Consider the following 22,487-nt stretch of genomic DNA (forward strand, 5'->3'; position numbering starts at 1 on the left):
TCCTTCCTGAGGTGTGGGGACCAAAACTGGACACAGTACTCCAAATGGGGTCTAACCAGAGCTTTATAAAGTCTCAGTAGCACAACAGTGCTTTTATATTCCAATCCTTTTGAGATAATTGACAACATTGCTTTCTTAATCACGGACTCAACCTGCATGTTTACCTTTAGAGAATCCTCAACTAGCACTCCCAGATCCCTCTGTACTTTGGCTTTATGAATTTTCTCACCGTTTAGAAAGTAGTAATGAATGGCCTTTCTGCTTTTCTGTCTGTTAAAATTCTTTGGTGTGATTGGTTGTTTATCCTGCTCAATGATATCATGGTTACAGAATTGCTTTGTCACTGTTGGTAGAATCTGACATTTAATAGTTAACTAAGTTGGATGATTATATTTTTGATAAGAGACAGGAACAAATCAAGTCTCTTTAACTGACATTTAATTAAAGAGTCTACCAACCAGTGTTCATCCACAAAAGGAGACACAAAGTATGCTTACTGATTATTTTGCCTACAGGCCTTAAGTTTAAGGTAAATTGCAAAATCAGAGAATTGAATCTGTAGCCAATGCTCAGGAATTGGGCTAATAAAGTAGCAACAGAGGTCTGTAAAAGGCAGAGTAGGACTGGCACAATGAACTATTCCGACACATTCCACCAGAACATGCAGTAATCTGCTTGCGTTTCATTAAACAAATGTTTCAAAACAAACCTCCATTTGCATTGAATCTTCAGGAAATTACTGTCAGTTTGAGCTATGGTGAAGTTAATTTCTTCAGTGACCATTTTTTGCTGTTCTGTGGACATCAATCCTAATGGCTGCAGGTCCCATTGTTCTTTTGCAGCAAACAAAAGTGCATTTGTGTGAGCACCCTTCGACTTTTAATTTAAGGAAGAAAGGGACCCACTTAAAATAACAGCTCTGTTTTAAAAAATGAAGCAAAGCATTTCCAACAAATATGCTAATGCTAATGCAGTGCACAAAAGTAATGGTAATTTCTATTCATTTGACATCTTTAACGTGAGAAAAAGGCAACATGGTCATTTGCAAAGTGGTAACGGACCAGATGTTGGCATGGAGCTACATGGAGAGCTACTGCGCCAGGTGCCCAAAAACTTGCTCAGAGGTTTTGAGGAGTGACTTAGAGAAAGAAAGTGAGGCAGAGAGGCCTGAGTTTAAAACCATCACAGCTGGACTCAGGGGCAATGAAGAGGCCAGATTTCAACCAACACAGAGCCCCACAACATATTAAAGGCGAAAGAATTTACAGAGATTGGGACGGGTGAGGTTACGGGAGGATTTGAACTCAAACAGCAGAAAGTTAAAACTGATGTGTTGTTGAGAATCAGCTGTTAATAAAAGTCAATGCGCACAAGCATGATTACAAACCCTTGGTGTCAAGGCCTGAGGGGCTGTGTCCTTAGATTTGCACAGGCAGTGCATGGAGGTAATGCCTGAAATAGTAATCCAGAGCACCAGGCTCATGTTCTGGAGATTTGCGTGGCAGTTGGTAAAATAAGAGATTTCGAATTAAAAGCCAGTCTAATGATGGCCATGTAACCATTGATTGTTGTAACTGCCCATCTGATTCATGAATATCCTTTAGAGAAGGAAATCTGCCATGCTTACCTGCTCTGGCCTATATGCAACTCCAGACCTACTACAATGTGTTTGGCTCTTAACTGCCCTCTGAAATGGTCTAGCAAGCCATTCAGTTTCAAGACATTAAGATTAGATTAGATTCCCTACAATATAGAAACAGGCCCTTGGCCCAACAAGTCCACACTGACCCTCCAAAGAGTAACCCACACAGACCCATTTCCCTCTGACTAATGCAGCTAACGCTAGCATGGCCAATTCCCCTAACCTCCACATCTTTGGATCGTGGGAGGAAACCAGAGCAGGCACGGGGAGAATGTGCAAAATCCACATAGACAGTCGCCCGAGGCTGGAATTGAGCCCATGTCCCTGGTGCTGTAAGGCAGCAGTGCTAACCACTAAGCCACCTTGCCACCCCAAATCCCCACATCCCATGAATGAACAAAAACACAAAAAAAATTGGCCATCCCCCATGAGTTGATTCTGAGTGCACCCTGAATTATTACCAGCACAGAAGCTACCACCACAAGCAACATTTCTCTTCTTGTTGTGACTGGTGTCATATTCCAGAAATGATGTGGAGATGCTGGAGTTGGACAGCGGTGGACAAGGTCAAAAATCAAATGACACCAGGTTATAGTCCAATAGGTTTACTTGAAATTGTAAGCTTCCGGAGCTTGAGGAAGGAACTGAGCTCCGAAAACTTGCAATTTCACATAAACCAGTTGGACTATAACTCGACATTTTCCGGAAAGCTGGGTTGGTGAAGAATAGTATCAGAGCCAATCCTCACAAAGTTTATTTACAGATTGAAAGTTTGCAAGCATCCATCTCCAAAGTTAACCCAACACTTTCAATAAGTGCTTCTGTACATGTGCTTGAGCGAAAACTCAGTCAATGCCCATCCCAATAAATGATTAAACACATCTAAAAAAATAACACCCAAGGTCATTCATAATCGAAAGGGACAGTTGAACAGAAGTTACCCAGAACCCTTGAGAAGTGCTAGATTGTTGCAATGAACTTCAGAACTCCAAGAGCTACACTCTGAACTTTTGGATGTTTCCTGTTTTCGATGTAAAGAAAATGCCTTGCAACACCTGAGAACTCACATCGCATTTTCGGAGAGTGAAGCCCACGAGTTTGCAAATTCTGGTCTTACTCAGCCAAAACAGAACCAAATTCTGCCACCAACGTGTCACTCAATTGCTGAAATGTTTTGCAAAGCTGGCAGGTGGTGAGATTAAGGTTAAGAAATAAATTCTGCTCCACAGTTAAACTGCTTGAAAGAGATAACATTTTAAAAGCGATCAAACTATGTATGCATGAATAAGACAGTCCCAGTTAAAATGACTTTAATTACCATTCCAAACAATAATGCCAGTGTTTCGTAATCAATCCATTCCACGACTGTAGCCATGCTTGGCCTCTGCAATCAAAAATATAACACTCACAGTTAATCTCATGGCTCTAGCCAACAATTTTAATTTATAGCATGGCCTCTACTTTCTTTTGTTTTCATCTAGAGGTGCCAGTGTTGGTCTGGGGAGGACAAAGTCAAATATCACATCACCACTGGTCCAACAGGTTTATTTGAAACCACAAACTTCCAGAGACCCCGGTCCTTCCTCAGGCAGGGGGTGAGAACCTGAGGAAGGAGTGGGGGCTCCAAAAGCTTGCAGTTTCAAATAAATGTGTTGGACTATAACCCGGTGTCATGTGATTTTTGACTTCTTCTGTTTTCCCATTTTTCTCAGGTGCAAGTCAATCTTTCCATTTTTCCGTTATAAAACACCAAAGTCAAAGCCATAATTTGCTAAAACCAAGTCAGGCTTGTCAGATAAAGCTTTCATGTTCAGTTGTGTTAGTGCTGACAAATGGAAAGGCGGCAGATTTGGCAGAAACCCTCCAAAATATAGACAAAGGCTGGACTGAATTCCCACCTTCCACATGACTGAGTCAGACAAGCATAAAACCACACAGCCTATTTAGTTGGTCAGGTTAATGCCAGATACATTGTAGGGTATGATCCAATTTATCCCACTCCCCGAATGAAACAAAGCACTGCAGATGCTGGAATTTGGAAATTAGAACAAGTGCTCCATAAACCCAGCAGCTTTGGCAGCATCTGTGGAGAGAGAAACAGAGCACAAAATCTTGTGTCTTTTTGGCTACGTCTGAGCGGAGTTTTGAGAGTGTTTTCACCACAAGGCCTTGCAAGATTTCTCACCCTACCTTAACAAAGGTGCCTTATGAATTATCTTCCTAAGACATCCCTCACGCTCGATTTCCGTCCCACTTCACCATGAGCCGTTCCCATAGAAACTTACCACTCTACAGATATCCAATGGAAATGGAGCACTTGTTCTAATTTCCCGTGGTGCATTCTGAAGATGCCCCGTGCAAAGATAGGTCTGAACATGGTGGAGAAGGGTCATTTTGTCACTACCTAGTGAGAATCTTGCCATGGGGCGGCATGGTGGCTCAGTGGTTAGCACTGCTGCCTCATAGAGCCTGGGACCCAGGCTTGATTCCAGCCTCAAGTGACTGTCTATGTGGAGTTTGCACATTCTCGCCATGTCTGCGTGGGTTTCTCCAGGTGCTCCGGTTTCCTCCCACAATCCAAAGATGTGTGAGAGTTAGGTGGATTGGCGATGCTAAACTACCCATAATTTTCAGGGGTGTGTACATTAGGTGCATTAGTCAGGGGTAAATGTAGAGTAATAGGGTAGAGGAATGGGTCTGGGTGGGTTACTCTTCGGAGGGTCGGTGTAGACTTGTTGGGCCAAATGGCCTGTTTCCACACTGTAGTGATTCTATGATTTTATGGCACTTGTGAAAAGCATAAAAGATGGAGCAAGAGTATTCCTTCAATGTAGAATACTGCAGTAAGTTGTAACACAAAGAGACTTGGGGGTAGGCACACGCGAAACACAGAATGTGAGCACACAGGTGCAAAAGGTAATCAGGAAAGCTACTGGAATGTTGGCCTTATTTACATGGGGTTGGAGTATAAGAGTAGGGAAATCTTACTGTAATTGTACAAGGTGGTGAGACCACTTCGGGAGTACTGTCGCAGTTTTGGTCCCCTTATCTAAGAAAAAATATTATTTCCCTGGAGACATTCAGAGAAGGTTCATTACGATGATCCCTGGTATGGAAGGATTGTCTTATCAGCAAAGGCTAAACAGGTTGGGACTCATTAGAATTTAGAAGAATGAGAGATGATCTCAATGAAATGTGTAAAATTCTTAAGTGGCAATAATGTAAAATGCTTAAGCAGTAAATGCTGAGAAGAGGTTTCCCTTCCTGGGAGAGTCTGAGACTGGAGGGCAGAGTCTCACAATAAAGGGGCACCAGATCAAAACCGAACTGAAGTGAAATTTCTTCTCTGAGGGTTATGTTGCCACAGAGAGCTGTAGGGGCAGAGTCCTAGTGTATATTTAAGGCTGAGATAGATTTTTGAAGAGGTGGGAAATAAAGGTGATGAAGAAAGGGCAGGAAAGTAGACAGGAGGAATATTGAATCAGCCGTGCTCCTATCAAATGCCTGAGTGGGTTCAAGGGGCCAAGTGCCCCCAGACCCTCCCATGATTGGGAACTTCTTTTTAGCATTTACCCTGTCACCCCCCCCCCCCCCAATGGAATTTTATATATTCTAGTGAGAGTCACGATATCGAAATATTCCTTGTCTGGCTCAAACATATTGAGCAAACTGCTCTTTAATCTGAACACATTTCTGCAGGTTGGAAAAAAGGGTACACAGACACAGAATAGTACTCCAGAATTTCAAAAATCAGTAAGTGTATTACAACTACTATTTGCAGGTACCATTCACTTGTATGCAGAATTTTCACCTGGGATAATATTATTGCTTTATGCATTGCTAAATCATGTTTAAGTTAGACATTGTCCTTATTAAAATAGCAGCGAGGACATTAGATGGAAGTTACAACATTTGCCCACAATTAACCTAATTTCATTCAATGACATAGAGTCATAGAGATGTACAGCATGGAAACAGACCCTTCGGTCCAACTCATCCATGCCAACCAGATATCCCAACCCAATCTAGTCCCACCTGCCAGCACCCAGCCCATATCTCTCCAAACCCTTCCTATTCATATGCCCATCCAAATGCCTTTTAAATGCTGTAATTGTACCAGCCTCCATCACTTCCTCTGGCAACTCATTCCATACACGTACCACCTTGTGTGTGAAAAAGTTGCTCCTTAGATCACTTTTATATCATTCCCCTCTCACTCTAAACCTATGCCCTCCAGTTCTCAACTCCCCCTCCTCAGGGAAAAGACCTAGACTATTTACCTATCCATGCCCCTCATGACTTTATAAAATCTATAATGTCACCCCTCTGCCTCTGACGCTCCAGGGAAAACAGCCCCAACCTATTCAAACTCTCCCTGTAGTTCAAATCCTCCAAACCTGGCAACATCCTTGTAAATCTTTTCTGAACCCTTTCAAGTTTCACAACGTCCTTCCAATAAGAGGGAGACCAGAATTGCATGCAATATTCCAACAGTGGCTTAACTAATGTCCTGTAAAGCTGCAACATGACCTCCTAACTCCTATACTCAATACTCTGACCAATAAAGGAAAGCTTACAAAACACCTTCTTCGCTATCCTGTCTACCTGCGACTCCACTTTCAAGGAGCTATGAACCTGCACTCCAAGAACTCTCTGTTCAGCAACACTCCCAAGGACCTTACCAATAAGTGTATAAGTCCTGCTGAGATTTGCTTTCCCAAAATGCAGCACCTCATATTTATCTAAATTAAACTCCATCTGCCTCTCCTCAGCCCATTGGCCCATCCGATCAAGATCTCACTGTAATCTGAGGTAACCCTCTTCGCTGTCCATTACACCTCCAATGTTGATGTCATCTGCAAACTTACTAACTATTCCTCTTATGCTCACATACAAATCATTTATGTAAATGATGAAAAGTAGTGGAACCAGCGCCGATCCCTATGGCACTCCACTGGTCACAGGCCTCCAGTCTGAAAAACAACCCTCCACTACCACCCTCTGTCTTCTACCTTTGAACCAGTTCTGTATCCAAATGGCTAGTTCTCCCTGTATTCCATTAGATCTAACCTTGCTAACTAGTGTCTCGTGGGGAACCTTATCAAACGCCCTACTGAAGTCCATATAGATCACTCTGCCCTCACCAATCCTCTTTGTTACTTCTTCAGAGAACTCAATCAAGTTTGTGGGAAATGAGTTCCCACGCACAAAACCATGTTGAGTATCCCAAATCAGTCCTTGACTTTTCAAATACATGTACATCCTGTCCCTCAGGATTCCCTCCAACAACTTGCCCACCACTGATGTCAGGCTCACTGGTCTATATTTCCCTGGCTTGTCCTTACCACCCTTCTTAAACAGTAGCACCACATTAGCCAACCTCAAGTCTTCCGGCACCTTACCTGTGACTATACAAATATCTCAGCAAAAGGCCCAGCAATCACTTCTCTAGCTTCCCACAGAGTTCTCGGGTACACCTGATCAGGTCCTGGGGATTTATCCACTTTTATGCATTTCAAGACATCCAGTACTTCCTTCTCTGTAATATGGACATTTTTCAAGGTGTCACCATCAATTTCCCTACATTCTATATCTTCCATGTTGTTTTCCACAGTAAGCACTGATGCAAAAGCCAGTTAGTACAATTGGCTTAGGTGTCCAGTGTTCAGTTCAGAATAGCACCAATACCACAGGTTTGAATTTCATTCTGATCAAAATGGACTTGGGACCTGCCTCTTCATCCACTCCCCGGGAGTGGAAGGCAATGGCAAACTACCGGTTACACAAATTGCCAAGAGAAAAGGTTCAGGATGGAGCTAGTGTCAGCACACAATGAGGTGAGAACAATTTAACTTTCCAAACATAGACCGGGACTGCCATAGTGTTAAGGGGTTAGGTGGAGAGGAATTTGTTAAGTGTGTACAAGACAATTTTCTGGTTCAGTGTGTGGATGTACCTACTAGAGAAGGTGCAAAACTTGATTTACTCTTGGGAAATAAGGCAGGGCAGGTGACTGAGGTGTCAGTGGTGGATCACTTTGGGGCCAGTGACCATACTTCTATTAGATTTAAAATAATGATGGAAAAGGATAGATCAGATCTAAAAATTGAAGTTCTAAATTGGAGAAAGGCCAATTTTGACAGTATTAGGCAAAACCTTTCGAAAGATGATTGGAGGCAGATGTTCGCAGGTAAAGGGATGGTTGGAAAATGGGAAGCCTTCAGAAATGAGATAACGAGAATCCAGAGAAAATATATTCTTGTTAGGGTGAAAGAAAAGGCTGGTAGGTATAGGGAATGCTGGATGACTAAAGAAATTGAGGGTTTGGTTAAGAAAAAGAAGGAAGCATATGTAAGGTATAGGCAGGATAGATCGAGTGAATTCTGAAAAGAGTATAAAGGAAGTAGGAGTATACTTAAGAGGGAAATCAGGAGGGAAAAAAGGGGACATGAGATAGCTTTGGCAAATAGAATTATGTAGAATCCAAAGAGTTTTTACAAATACATTAAGGACAAAAGGGTAACGAGGGAGAGAATAAGGTCCCTAAAAGATCAGCAAGGCGACCTTTGTGTGGAGCTGCAGAAAATAGGGGAGATACTAAATGAGTATTTTGCATCAGTATTTACAGTGGAAAAGAATATGGAAGATATAGACTGTAGGGAAATAGATGGTGACATCTTGCAAAATGTTCCTTTTACAGAGGAGGAAGTGCTGGACGTCTTGAAATGCATAAAAGTGGATAAATCATCAGGACCTGATCAGATGTACCCTAGAACTCTGTGGGAAGCTAGAGAAGTGATTGCTGGGCCTCTTGCTGAGATATTTGTATCATTGATAGTCACAGGTGAGGTGCCGGAAGACTGGAGGTTGGCTAATGTGGTGCCACTGTTTAAGAAGGGTGGTAAGGACAAGCCAGGGAACTATAGACCAGTGAGCTTGACCTCGGTGGTGGGTAAGTTGTTGGAGGGAATCCTGAGGGACAGGATGTACATGTATTTGAAAAGTCAAGGACTGACTTGGGATACTCAACATGGCTTTGTGTGTGGGAAATCATGTCTCACAAACTTGATTGAATTTTTTGACGAAGTAACAAAGAGGATTGATAGGGTAGAGCAGTAGATGTGATCTATATGGACTTCAGCAGGGCGTTCGACAAGGTTCCTCATGGGAGACTGATTAGCAAGATTAGATCTCACTCAATACAGGGAGCACTAGCCATTTGGATACAGAACTGGCTCAAAGGTAGAAGACAGAGGGTGATGGTGGAGGGTTGTTTTTTAGACTGGAGGCCTGTGACCAGTGGAGTGCCACAAGGATCGGTGCTGGGACCTCTACCTTTTGTTATTTACATAAATGATTTGGATGCGAGCATAAGAGGTATAGTTAGTAAGTTTGCAGATGACACCAATATTGGAGGTGTAGTGGACAGCAAAGAGGGTTACCTCAGATTACAGTGGGATCTTGACCTGATGGGCCAATGTGCTAAGATGTGGCAGATGGAGTTTAATTCAGATAAATGCGAGGTGCTGCATTTTGGGAAAGCAAATCTTAGCAGGACTTATACACTTAATGAGAAGGTCCTCGGGAGTGTTGCTGAACAAAGAGACCTTGGAGTGCAGGTTCATAGCTCCTTGAAAGTGGAGTCGCAGGTAGATAGGATAGTGAAGAAGGTGTTTGGTATGCTTTCCTTTATTGGTCAGAGTACTGAGTACAGGAGTTGGGAGGTCATGACATGGCTGTACAGGATATTGGTTAGGCCACTGCTGGAATATTGCGTGCAATTCTGGTCTCCTTCCTATTGGAAGGACGTTGTGAAACTTGAAAGGGTTCAGAAAACATTTACAAGGATGTTGCCAGGGTTGGAGGATTTGTGCTATAGGGAGAGGCTGAACAGGCTGGGGCTGTTTTCCCTGGAGCGTTGGAGGCTGAGGGGTGACCTTATAGAGGTTTACAAAATTATGAGGGGCATGGATAGGGTAAATAGGCAGAGTCTTTTCCCTGGGGTCGGGAAGTCCAGAACTAGAGGGCATAAGTTTAGGGTGAGAGGGGAAAGATATAAAAGAGACCTATGGAGCAACTTTTTCACGCAGAGGGTGGTATGTGTATGGAATGAGCTGCCAGAGGAAATGGTGGAGGCTGGTACAATTGCAACATTTAAGAGGCACTTGGATGGGTATATGAATAGGAAGGGTTTGGAGGGATATGGGCCAGCTGCTGGCAGGTGGGACTAGATTGGGTTGCGATATCTGGTCAGCATTGTCGGGTTGGACCGAAGGGTCTGTTTCCATGCTGTACATCTCTCTGACTCTATGACATACCCATATCATACAGTCAATCATAGATCTGCTTTTCTAAAGGGTCTTTGGAAAGATTCCACAAAAAACAATGTAAGGATTTACTAGGAATGAAGATGACACTTACGTCACCAATCACAGCCAAGGCAGCCAAAGCTGCCAGTGATCCCAACATAGCAGCCAAAGATCGGTGAACAATCTGAAATCACAGCACACAACAAAATGCAGTATTAGTCAATCAAATATATCAACCAGAATCTGTAGATCTCCTTATTTAAGAGTGCAAGAATGGTGCAGTGCGGGGAGGAAAGTATGGGGAAATATGTTTCAAATCAATGTTTCATCGACTCAGTAACACTAATCTGTTGTTCCTTCAGTCCCTTTCTGACAGAGAGCGTAAGCAAGAGAAATTACTAAATTGGACATAAACTTATGAATGAAAATCTTCAGCCGTACCACCCATTCATAGTATCAGTTATTCAATTCAATCTATACATTCAAAACAACATTTGAGTAACTAACATTGCCGTTCAGTGATTCAGACACTTGTTACGCACATCTTTGGGTGGTCATTCACATTGACATCATTTGAAAGGTAATTAAGTCAGGTAAATGGATCTTGGCAATGAATTCAAAGTCAACTCATACATTATTGTCCAAAATCAAAATTACCCCAGGGTGTTTTTCCTTGATGCCTCAAAGCAGGATGCCAAAAACGTGTGGCTGAGATGGTACATGTATTTCTCTGACTAATATATAAAAATTGAGGATGTCCTAGCTAGACAAGGGACAGAATATGGAAATACATCAAACTGCAGGGTCCCCAACAAGTGTTCCCGGGAGTCAGCAGTAATTCTATTGGCTGGACCATGTGAGTGACTGGGCCCACACTTCCAAAGGCATGTTTTATGTTTCGCTTGTTATTGACACAAGACAACATGCTGTGATCAAATCATGTCTCCAGCACGACCTCAAGTTGACCAGGATTAGAGTTGTTGCGCAGGGATGCTGCAGCCCAAAGTGCCTGAAGCCACTCAGTCAGGAAGATTGTGGACAAAGCTGACGTCAAAGGCAGTGGGCAATGGAGCAAAAGAAAGCCCACTAGAAGGAGAAAACAAAATCAATGATTTTGGGGCCAATGCCATTCATCGGTGACAGCCACTTGCTAATCGGTCTCCACAACCACTGCAGACGATGCTCAAATCTGGAAGTGATATACACCGGAGATAGAAGGATACTTTAGGAGGGCAAGCTGCAAACATCTCACTTTACATTTTACAATTGTCCCATGATTAAACTTATTGCATTTTCCACAAGCTCTTGGTAAGGTTAATAAATGCTGGGAGTCTAAGGGTGGAAAACTGTGCTTTGCTCTAATACATTTGGATTTACTGTTCATTAAAATTTGCAAAGTTATGAAGGAGGATTAGAGGATTTGTGTAATAGGAAGAGGCTGCAGAGGCTGGAGCCGTTTTCCCTGGAGCGTCAGAGGCTGAGGGGTGACCTTATAGAGGTTTATAAAATCATGAGGGGCATGGATAGGGTAAATAGACAAGATCCTTTCCCTGGGGTGGGGGAGTCCAGAACTAGAGGGCATAGGCTTCGGGTGAGAGTGGAAAGACATAAAAGAGACCTAAGGGGCAACTTTTTCATGCAGTGGGTGGTATGTGTATGGAATGAGCTGCCACAGGAAGTGGTGGAGGCTGGTACAATTGCAGCATTTAAAAGGCATCTGGATGGGTATCTGAATAGCAAGAGTTTAGAGGGACATGGACCAAGTGCTGACAAATAGGACTAGGTTGGGTTGGGATATCTGGTCAGCATGAATGAGCTGGACCGAAGGGCCTGTTTCCATGCTGTACATTTCTATGACTCTGAGACTATTAAGCAACCTCGAGGGTTCTGACTCTTTGCCTTCACAACCTATTTCTTATTCTGCCTTGCTCTTGAAGTTGCACTATTTCAGACAGTTCCGATACACGATGCAGACTGAACCCCAGTCACCCACCCTCCTCCTTCTAAGTGATCCTCTGTGTGTCTTCAACACTCGTGGCTGTTTTCAGCCCTTCATTTTGGCTGAATGTTGCTTGGCGTCTGAGTATTGAGCGAGAGAGCCTTGGAATTAATTTTAACTGATGGGCATCCCTCCTTTACACTTGCTCAAAGCTGTTCAATTGGAGAGCTTGAATATTTAAACGGAAAATTTAAATGGAAAAGCTGACAACAGTAATGTATTCTGATTGTCTTTTTTTTGCATCAGAATTGGCACAGATATCAAAATATCAGTGCCAAGGGAAACTAGCACAGCAATAACAGAACTCAGTCTTCCTAAATAGAGTGGTACATGGATAAATTGTTGTGGAACTACCAGAGTTACTCCAGAGTATTAGGAGAACAAAGAATATAAAAGGTATGCAGAAAAGGGCAGACAAGAGGTTTTAGCATGGTCTTGTTAGCTGAACAGCTAGCTCCAGCAGAGGATTAACAGATTGAGTGGCCTGATGCTGTGCTGTAAATGCTTTGATTCCATGAGTGTAGATCTGCCAAGTACCTTCATTTAAAGTGAATTGCAATCATTGTCCAGGGCTCTCCTCAGTGCTGCTCCTTTGGCCCATTGGCAAAGCTTCACAAGAAATATAGTGGAATACCTGCCCACAGGCACATTAGGGCTTTCCATTGTTCACCCAGTGAGACCATGGCAGCCAAGTGGGAGCAGTTGTTGGAGGGGCAGCCAAGCTGCTCTGAGTTTAGAAAGTGGGCTAATTTTATTATTTTAATCAAACTCTGCTCCAGTGGTTCACAGCAAATACAGCTGCGAGAGATCGAATATGCTGTAAAAATCTATGATTCTTTTACCATTGGTTTGCGCTAACTCAGCAGTATCTCTGGTTCCTTCAAACCTGAAACCCTCCACTGGGAAGAGAAAAAGGGGGAGATTTCTGGGAGAAACTGCCTCCAGGCAGCTGGCCAGAAGGATATGTTGGCTGACTGCTCAGACATCCTGCCAGAAAGTGTGACCCACCTTGACACTGGGCCTCAGTTGTAACAGGCTGCAGCTGGAACCAGGGTCAGAGAAAATGACATCCCTGGGGTTGCACTCAGTTGGCAGTGGATGGAAGTTAGATCAACAGGTGCCAAGGCTGGCTTTGTGTTCTATTTATACCTGTCCCAACCTCACACAGAAAAAATGAAGAGCTTTTGGATTGCAACCCAAACACCAGCTGGAATTATGTCAGTGCGCAGCTAAATGCTCAGACCACAAGCTGGAGCTTCTGGCTGAAGATTAAACTGGAAATCCATTAAATGCAGTAAAAAACAATGCTCTGCATTTTACTCACTAATCAGTGGCATAGGATCGGAGGCAAACTCTTAATAAAAGATTCCAATCATGTTGTTCCCAGAGTGTTTGCAGAGAATTAGTAGGCACAACATTGACAGTGGACCTTTTTCCTGTAATTACCTTGGACTACAGCAGCAGTCCCCTGTAAATAATTTCCTGTTTAAAGATTAAAGAAGACATGTTTTCCTGAGAGCCTCATTACCAACAATAAGCGTGTCCCTCTCAAAACTCAAACATTTCTCAGGGAGTAGTGTCAGTGTTTTCTCTCTTTACAATTCTGTTATTGTGGGAGAAGAGGTTGGGTGCTCCACAGCAGTTGAGAGATTGCTGAAGTCTAAAGTCTTTTTAAGGTTACTGTTTAATTATGAACCAGTTATTCTCTTACATTTAGGAGCATCTCTCTTTCCTGTCACTTCCATGTGATCTTTTCCATCACTCATGATGTAGCTTAAACTTCCTGATTTGAGAGTTAACCTTTCACACTACAACCTGCCCCAAGCGTCTGTCTTCAGATAATATTTGCATCCTCTTCCATTTCCTGCCAAAACTTTCTGTCTCATAAACATTTTGGTAGGTTCACCGATCTCCAAAGTCTTATTTGTAGCTCCCTCAGAAGTGGCTGAGGATCGATATTGCCCAGGTTTTCAACGGCATTCTGTGAATCATTAGTTTCATACAAAAATGGTAGTGGAGAGAAGGAATAGGCTCCTTGAGTCTGTTCTGCCCTTTAATAGGAATATTAATATCAGATTGTACCTCAACTCAACATTCCTCACTCCCTTGTTTCCCAAAGATCTATCCATTTCTGCATTAAAAATTATTCAAGGATTCTCATTCCACCATGTTTTGAGGAAGAGGCTTCCACAGGCTTACAAGTCTGAGGAAAACAAAATCTCCTCATCTGCATCATTTCTTCCCCACAAGAGAAAACATCCGCATCTATCCAGTCAAGGCCCCTCAAGATCGTAAAAGTTTCACAAAGTTAACTCTAACTCCTATAAACTCCAGTGGCTACAAGCCCAACCTGTCTAACTCTGAAGTCAGGCTGCCCACTCCAATAATTAGTCTGGTAAACTTTTGTTGACCTGCTTGTAATGTATTTTCAACCTTCCATAAATAAGGAGACCACTACATTTCACAGAACTCCAGATGTAGTCTCTCACTATTTCGTTGGCGTTGTCAGACTGATGACAGAATGTCAGCTCTTTCTCCCTTTTATTATCTGCTACAAATGGTTTGCTAGTCCAGACTATTAATGGTTTCCTTGTCATCAGAAATAAGGTGCTCCTGTTTCTTCATCTTCTCCCACCAGAACAGAAAGTTTCTATTATACAAATGAGTTTCCATTTCTTTCTTCATTATTTTACTGAGCTGGTCTAACCTCCTATAATTTTCTCGGCCTTGTGAGGGGGGAAATGCTCTGTCCCATTTCTGGCATTGCCAATGAACTTTCACTCACATCTCTGTCCTGATGACAGGTCTCAAACTCACTGCCAACATCGGTTCTTGCGGCAATAATCATGCAAGTGCTTGGGTGCTCCTCAGCCTTAAAAAAGCTGCTGGGGTAGAAAGTCTCTTTAAAATTCCTATTGACTTAACAATCTGTGAACTATTTACAGTCTTAGATTTAAGTCAATGTCTACAAGAGCTTCTTACATAAGATTTCTTTTGTATCACCATTGACACAGCTCACTGTCTACATATTTGAAAGCTAACTCTTATCTCTCCCAATACACTGGTCTGAGTCTTACATCTTTTGGCTATGTCTCAATTCTGTCAAGTTTCACGGAGGGTTTCTGTTCATGAGGACTAGCATGTTTATTTGTACTATCATCCAGAACCCTTTTTATTGACTACCTATCCCACCCCAAAGGTGCCATTCATGTCCGATACTAGTTCAATTCTATGACTCAGTGTACCCAGAATAGACTGGCATCTCCGGTAACCATGCATCTTCAACAGGCCTAGGGTTGCCTGCACAGTTTGTGATATATTTCCCTAGACTTGGCAGATATGAGGAAACTGGTGCTCTGCTTTGTGGATGGGCACCTGGAAGTGTGGAGGAAAAGGTGATAGAGAGGACTGGCAGAGGAGGCCATGCCATCAGATCATGCCAGCCTGGTCTGAGGTTGCCCATAAGGTCAGTATAGTGACCATGGTCCAGAGGAATGCCCAACATTGAAGGGAGAAGGTCAATGATCTCTTTTCTCCGATACTCAACGCTCACTCCATCTGCTACAGCACCCACCTCCCAGCAAGACTCATTCCTTACTCCGCTCACTATTTCATGCAACATTTTCTAGCGCTCACTCACCCACCCTCGTCACCTATCTTCCCAACACTTTACGTCCTCTATGCTGCCTACTTACTCGCCCAAGACACCTCGTCACTTCTCCCCCACCAGCTTGAACAGCTGTGTCACCCACTTACATCTCGGTCAATCCATCCCTTTGTCTAATTGAGTGAGAAACAAGATGGCTGATGGACTGCCTGTCAGTGAGCTCCCCATCCTCTTTGAGAAAAGGACCTTGGATCCTTACTGCCACAGTGACTGACTGACTGACAGTGTCTGAGCCTCTGGACTGATATCAGTGGCTGCCATTCACTTCCTAGACCAGTCAGGGCCCCCTGACTAAAGGGTGTCATCTTTCACTTGACTGAGGAATGCTGGCAAGTACAACAAACTTCCTGCCTTGTGCCTACTTTAAATGGCTTAGACAGAAGTGCTGTCAGTCTGGTACCTCTAGCTGGGGGAGGAGAGGGCATGAATGGTATCAGAAGCATAAAAGCAAGGCAGGGACGTTAGAAGTATCCAGGTTGGCTAAACATGTGAGAAGCAAACAGCCCTGAAGCACAGCCTGTCCAATCCATAGCCTGATCCTATGCATAAAGTGTCCCTCCAGCAGCATTTTAATGCACCTGAAAGTGCCGCAGTGTCATGGAAGTGAATTGGGGAGGCACCATGAGTGTGCCGAGAGGCTGGCAGGAATCAAATGGCAGAATATGAGATGGTGTGGGATAGTGGTCAGACCAACAGGTATTCAGGAGCATGTTCTGAGACATTAACTCCTAGTGTCCAAGATGGTGGTCCACAGGAACAAGCAGGTACCCAAAGTCACCAGGTCCCTGCTCGGACCTTCCTAGCGGGACGTCTTGCTTCCTGTAGCACCTGGTAGATTCGGAGACTGCACCTTAATGGAGGTGAGATGTGGAGTTAATAAGATCATTAACCAGCAATAATCCACCCTAAACTGCTGCTGCCCAGCAAGAATCTCACCTCAACATCTGGAACTTCACTAGAAAATGCAGCAAGTTGCTCCCAACATCGAGAAAGGCTTCACTAGGTTTCTCACATGATTCTCTCAGGTTTCTCACCATAGCTTACAACATTCAGGCCTCTAGGATTCTGCCCACTGTATTTGAAATAATATGTATATCCTTCGACAGCAATCACATTTGTATCGTGTAACTATTGCACAATATTCAAACATCTAATTTAATGGAAATGGTAAAAGCATGAAATTTAAATTGCAGATATGTGTCACAGCATGGGCAGGTAAAACTACATGTATTATTCTGCTTCTGGTAGAAAAGCCTTTGAAGGGGTATACAGCAGTAAGGAGCCAGTAGAGTGACTTATTCTTTGTTCTACAATGCTTGGTCCCTCCAACTGAACTTGCAAAGAAAGTCGTTCCCAAACTGGGCAAATTTCAAAACTAGAGCTGGAAATGTGTTGCTGGAAAAGCGCAGCAGGTCAGGCAGCATCCAGGGAACAGGAGAATCGACGTTTCGGGCATAAGCCCTTCTTTTCCTGAAGAAGGGCTTATGCCCGAAACGTCGATTCTCCTGTTCCCTGGATGCTGCCTGACCTGCTGCGATTTTCCAGCAACACATTTCCAGCTCTGATCTCCAGCATCTGCAGACCTCACTTTCTCCTCAAAAATTTCAAAACTACTTTTGTTCAATTCAGTGCATACAATAATCCTCCCCCTTGCCTTATTGATGAAAAGGTATGAAGCAGTAATTATAAACTGTGCGTACAATAGGAAACACAATGTTAATGTTATTCTATAGACTGAAGACACGGCAGACTGCCCTGAGAAATGTTTAAGTTGTGAGAGGAATGCACTTATTGTTGCTAATGAGGATATTAGGGAAATGTGTCTTCTTTAATCTTTAAACGGTAAAATTCTTTACAGGTGACTGCTGTTGCAGTCTGAGGTAATTAAAGGAAAAACGTACACTGTCAATGTTGTGACAAATGTGCCTAGAAACTCTCTGCAAACACTCTGGAAACAACATGACTGGAATTTTTTAATGAGGGTTTGTCGATGATCTCTACTAAGGCTTACTGAGTAAATGCAGAGTGTGGTGCTGCAGTACACACTGGTAACTAGAGTTCATCTTCAGACTGCACCAACTCAGTTGATATCACACAATACAAAAGAGTGATTTACATTTTTATAGCAATTTGCATGTATTCGGTACAGCCCAGAGTATTTTACAGCGTCTGAAGTATTAGCTTCTTCAATGTCAGAAACACAACCGGCAAAGATCCTACAGCATATTCTCCCACACACTAATGTGATAATGACTGCTTTTAGCAATGCTGCTTGAGGAATAGCTATTGGGCATGTCAAGGGGTGAACTCTCCTGCAACTAGTGTCATGGGCTATCGGAAGGATCTTATGAAACGTGAACGGGTTCAGAGAAGATTTACAAAGGATTTTGCCAGGGTTGGAGGGCTTGAGCTAAAAAGAGAGGCTGAACAGGCTGAGCTGTTTTCCCTGGAGTGTCAGAGGCTGAGGGGTGACCTCATAGAGGTTTATAAAAACATGAGGGGTATGAATAGGATAAATAGACAAGGTCTCTTCCCCAGGGTGGGGGAGTCCAGAACGAGAGGGCATAGGTTTAGGGTGGACAAAGTTAAAACTCACACAACACCAGTTTATGGACCAACAGGTTTATTTACCGGAACCTTCACATTATAGGTTTAGGGTGAGAGGAAAAATATTTAAAAGGGACCGAAGGGGCAACGTTTTCAGGCAGAGGGTGGTGCATGTAGGGAATGAGCTGCCAGAGGAAGTTGGGGAGGCTGGTACAATTACAACATTTAAAATGCATCTGGATGGGCATATGAGTAGGAAGGGTTTAGAGGGATTGGGCCAAGTGTTGGAGGTAGTATGGGCTGAAGTCAGAAATAGGAAAGGTGCAGTCACCTTGTTGGGTGTTTACTATAGGCCCACCAATAGCAGCAGAGATGTGGAGAAACAGATTGGGAAACAGATTTTGGAAAGGTGCAGAAGTCAAAGGGTAGTAGTCATGGGCGATTTCAACTTCCCAAATATTGATTGGAAGCTCTTTAGATCAAGTAGATTGGATGGGGCAGTGTTTGTGCAGTGTGTCCAGGAAGCTTTTCTATCTCAGTATGTAGATTGTCCGACCAGAGGGGAGGCCATATTGGATTTGGTACTTGGTAACGAACCGGGACAAGTGATGGGCTTGTTAGTGGGTGAACATTTTGGTGATGGTGACCACAATTCTGTGACCTTGGTTATGGAGAGAGATAGGTGCCTGCAAAAGGGTAGGTTTTACAATTGGGGGAAGGGTAATTACAATGCTGTAAGACAGGATCTGTGGAGCATAAGTTGGGAGGATAGGCTGTCAGGGAAGGATGTCGTGGAAATGTGGAACTTTTTCAACGAACAGATACGACGTGTCCTTGATATGTATGTACCTGTCAGGCAGGGAAGAAATGGTCGTGTGAGGGAACCTTGGTTGACGAGGGAGGTTGAATGTCTTGTAAAGAGGAAGAAGGAGGCTTACATAAGGTTGAAGAAACAGGGTTCAGACAGAGCAGTGGAGGGATACAGGATAGCCAGGAGGGAGCTGAAGAAAGGGATTAGGAGAGCTAAGAGAGGACATGAAATATCTCTTTGGCGGATAGGATCAAGGATAACCCCAAGGCATTTTATGCGTATGTGAGAAACATGAGAATGACGAGAACGAGGGTAGGTCTGATCAAGGACAGTAGTGGGAAACTGTGTATTGAGTCGGAAGAGATAGGAGAGGTCTTGAATGAGTACTTTTCTTCAGTATTTACGAACGAGAGGGACCATATTGTTGAAGAGGAGAGTGTGAAACGGACTGGTAAGCTAGAGGAGATACTTGTTAGGAAGGAAGATGTGTTGGACATTTTGAACAACTTGAGGATAGACAAGTCCCCCGGGCCTGACGGGATATATCCTAGGATTATGTGGGAAGCAAGAGAGGAAATTGCAGTACCGTTGGCAATGATCTTTTTGTCTTCACTGTCAACGAGGGTGGTACCAGGGGATTGGAGAGTGGCGAATGTTGTGCCCCTGTTCAAAAAAGGGAATAGGGATAACCCCGGGAATTACAGGCCAGTTAGTCTTACTTCGGTGGTAGGCAAAATAATGGAAAGGGTACTGAGGGATAGGATTTATGAGTATCTGGAAAGACACTGCTTGATTAGGGACAGCCAGCATGGTGAGGAGGGCTGTTGTCGGCTGCAAAGGGACTTAGATATGATGCAGAGCTGGGCTGAGGAGTGGCAGATGGAGTTCAACCCTGCCAAGTGTGAGGTTGTCCATTTTGGAAAGACAAATAAGAATGCGGAATACAGGGTTAACGGTAGGGTTCTTAGTGAGGTGGAGGAACAGAGGGATCTTGGGGTCTATATTCATAGATCTTTGAAAGTTGCCACTCAGGTGGATAGAGCTTGTAAGAAGGCCTATGGTGTATTAGCGTTCATTAGCAGAGGGATTGAATTCAAGAGTCGTGAAGTGATGTTGCAGCTGTACAGGACTTTGGTTAGGCCACATTTGGAGTACTGTGTGCAGTTCTGGTTGCCTCACTTTAGGAAAGATGTGGAAGCTTTGGAGAGGGTGCAGAGAAGATTTACCAGGATGATGCCTGGAATGGAGAATAGGTCGTACGAGGATAGGTTGAGAGTGCTAGGCCTTTTCTCGTTGGAACGGCGAAGGATGAGGGGTGACTTGATAGAGGTTTATAAGATGATCAGAGGAATAGATAGAGTAGACAGTCAGAAACTTTTTCCCCGGGTACAACAGAGTGTTACAAGGGGACATAAATTTAAGGTGAAGGGTGGAAGGTATAGGGGAGATGTCAGGGGTGGGTTCTTTACCCAGAGAGTGGTGGGGGCATGGAATGCGCTGCCTGTGGGAGTGGCAGAGTCAGAATCATTGGTGACCTTTAAGCGGCAATTGGATAGGTACATGGATAGGTGCTTAAGCTAGGACAAATGTTCGGCACAACATCGTGGGCCGAAGGGCCTGTTCTGTGCTATATTGTTCTATGTTCTATGTTCTATATGTTGGCAAATGGGACTAGATTAATTCAGGATGTCTTGTCGACATGGATGAGTTGTACCGAAGAGTCTGTTTCCATGTTGTACATCTCAATGACTCTATGTCAATCTGAGACAGCTGGCAGATCCTCAGCTTAACAACTCATCAGCAGGGTAGCACCTTTGGCAATGCAGCTCTCCCTCTGCACTACATTGGCATGTCAGCCAGAAGTATGGGTGAACCCACAACCTTCTGCTTCAGGAGCTTGGCTGATTATTGTGAAAAAGCTGACATGTGGGTCAGATGTTGAAGAGAGCAATTAGTGATCATCAAACAAGCACCCAGTTCTCAATTCCTATGGCTCTACTGCCTGGATATCTTATCCTGACAAAGATTAGGGTGCACCGGGAATGGGACTGGGAATCCTGCAACTTGGCTGCAAAACAACATTGTTAAAGGTCTGCAAAGTATCCTGACTCCATGAAAACCCAGCCAATAAGATGGGCTGCTTGCACATTATCAACTCATTTCATACTCTTCCTCAAAGTCAAAATCTACCACACTGCAGGTAAAACTAAACATTGGTGGGGACTCAGAACACACTAATTTTATCAAAATTGCATTTCACCCCAAATGTCTGAGTCATGAAATTGCTAAAAAAAGCCTCAACTGACTTAGAAAAGCAAATTAAAATCTAATATATAAATCATATTCAGACACAATTTGATCCACAGATGCCTTGTACATGTGCCTAAATCAACCAGCAACAAAATGCAATGTTAATACTACCGATCAAGTAATTAAGTTACAGAGTACAGAAAGATATTCATCCAAACTGATGTGCTATTAATCCTAGGAGAACAAGTGCACCAGAGGTGAATTCAAAATGAGGCAGAGCTCTTCATCTGGTCAAATGTCATGCAGTAATGTAGAAACTAAGCAACATAACATCATCAAATGGATGAGTGTTCTAGTGATTGTAACGTGGTCAGCCAGGTGAACTCCCAGAATACAGGTTTCCTGATTGGACCACATTAATTCAAGATGGTGGAAACAGAGTAGGCAGCATCCATCTGTCTGCTTTTTCTTTTTTCTTTTCCTTCCTCTTTTTTTTCAAGATTTTAAAGTATTTGTTTTAAAAAAGAAAAAAAAGTTTTACCGTGGAGTGGGTGAGAGCCTGAGTAGAGCAGAGATGGTGGCCTGGAGTGGAGCAGGCTGGAGACGTGGAGCGGAGTAAAGGTGGAGACATGGAGTGGAGTGGAGATGGAGACGTGGAGCGGAGTGGAGATGGAGACACGGAGCGGAGTGGAGATGGAGACGTGGAGCGGAGTGGAGATGGAGGCGTGGAGCGGAGTGGAGATGGAGACGTGGAGCGGAGTGGAGATGGAGACGTGGAGCGGAGTGGAGATGGAGACGTGGAGCGGAGTGGAGATGGAGACGTGGAGCGGAGTGGAGCTGGAGACGTGGAGCGGAGTGGAGCTGGAGACGTGGAGCGGAGTGGAGATGGAGACACGGAGCGGTGTGGAGATGGAGACACGGAGCGGTGTGGAGATGGAGACACGGAGCGGTGTGGAGATGGAGATGTGGAGCGGAGTGGAGATGGAGACACGGAGCGGAGTGGAGATGGAGACGTGGAGCGGAGTGGAGATGGAGACACGGAGCGGTGTGGAGATGGAGACACGGAGCGGTGTGGAGATGGAGATGTGGAGCGGAGTGGAGATGGAGACACGGAGCGGAGTGGAGATGGAGACGTGGAGCGGAGTGGAGATGGAGACACGGAGCGGTGTGGAGATGGAGACGTGGAGTGGAGTGGAGATGGAGACACGGAGCGGAGTGGAGATGGAGATGTGGGGTGGAGTGGAGATGGAGATGTGGAGCGG

General features: G+C 43.9%; 1 protein-coding gene across 4 annotated transcripts in view; it reads right to left on the bottom strand.

Moving 5' to 3' along the window:
• oca2 (oculocutaneous albinism II) overlaps positions 1–22,487 on the bottom strand; it is a 546,847-nt gene that overhangs the window by 306,841 nt on the left and 217,519 nt on the right. For 3 of the 4 annotated variants that reach the window (XM_043692289.2, XM_043692287.2, XM_087987810.1), the window contains exons 10-11: positions 10,064–10,135; positions 2,961–3,026 (exon numbers count right to left, since the gene is read on the bottom strand). The exons of the other annotated variant lie outside the window; for it this stretch is intronic. In XM_043692289.2, the coding sequence (XP_043548224.1) occupies positions 2,961–3,026; positions 10,064–10,135 (138 nt within the window). The remainder of the gene's footprint in view (positions 1–2,960; positions 3,027–10,063; positions 10,136–22,487) is intronic. 4 annotated transcript variants of the gene reach the window in all.

Source organism: Chiloscyllium plagiosum, unplaced genomic scaffold (genome assembly GCF_037043375.1).
Source record: "Chiloscyllium plagiosum isolate Xiang-an unplaced genomic scaffold, Cpla_swu_hap1 HiC_scaffold_6, whole genome shotgun sequence".
Lineage (NCBI taxonomy): Eukaryota > Metazoa > Chordata > Chondrichthyes > Orectolobiformes > Hemiscylliidae > Chiloscyllium > Chiloscyllium plagiosum.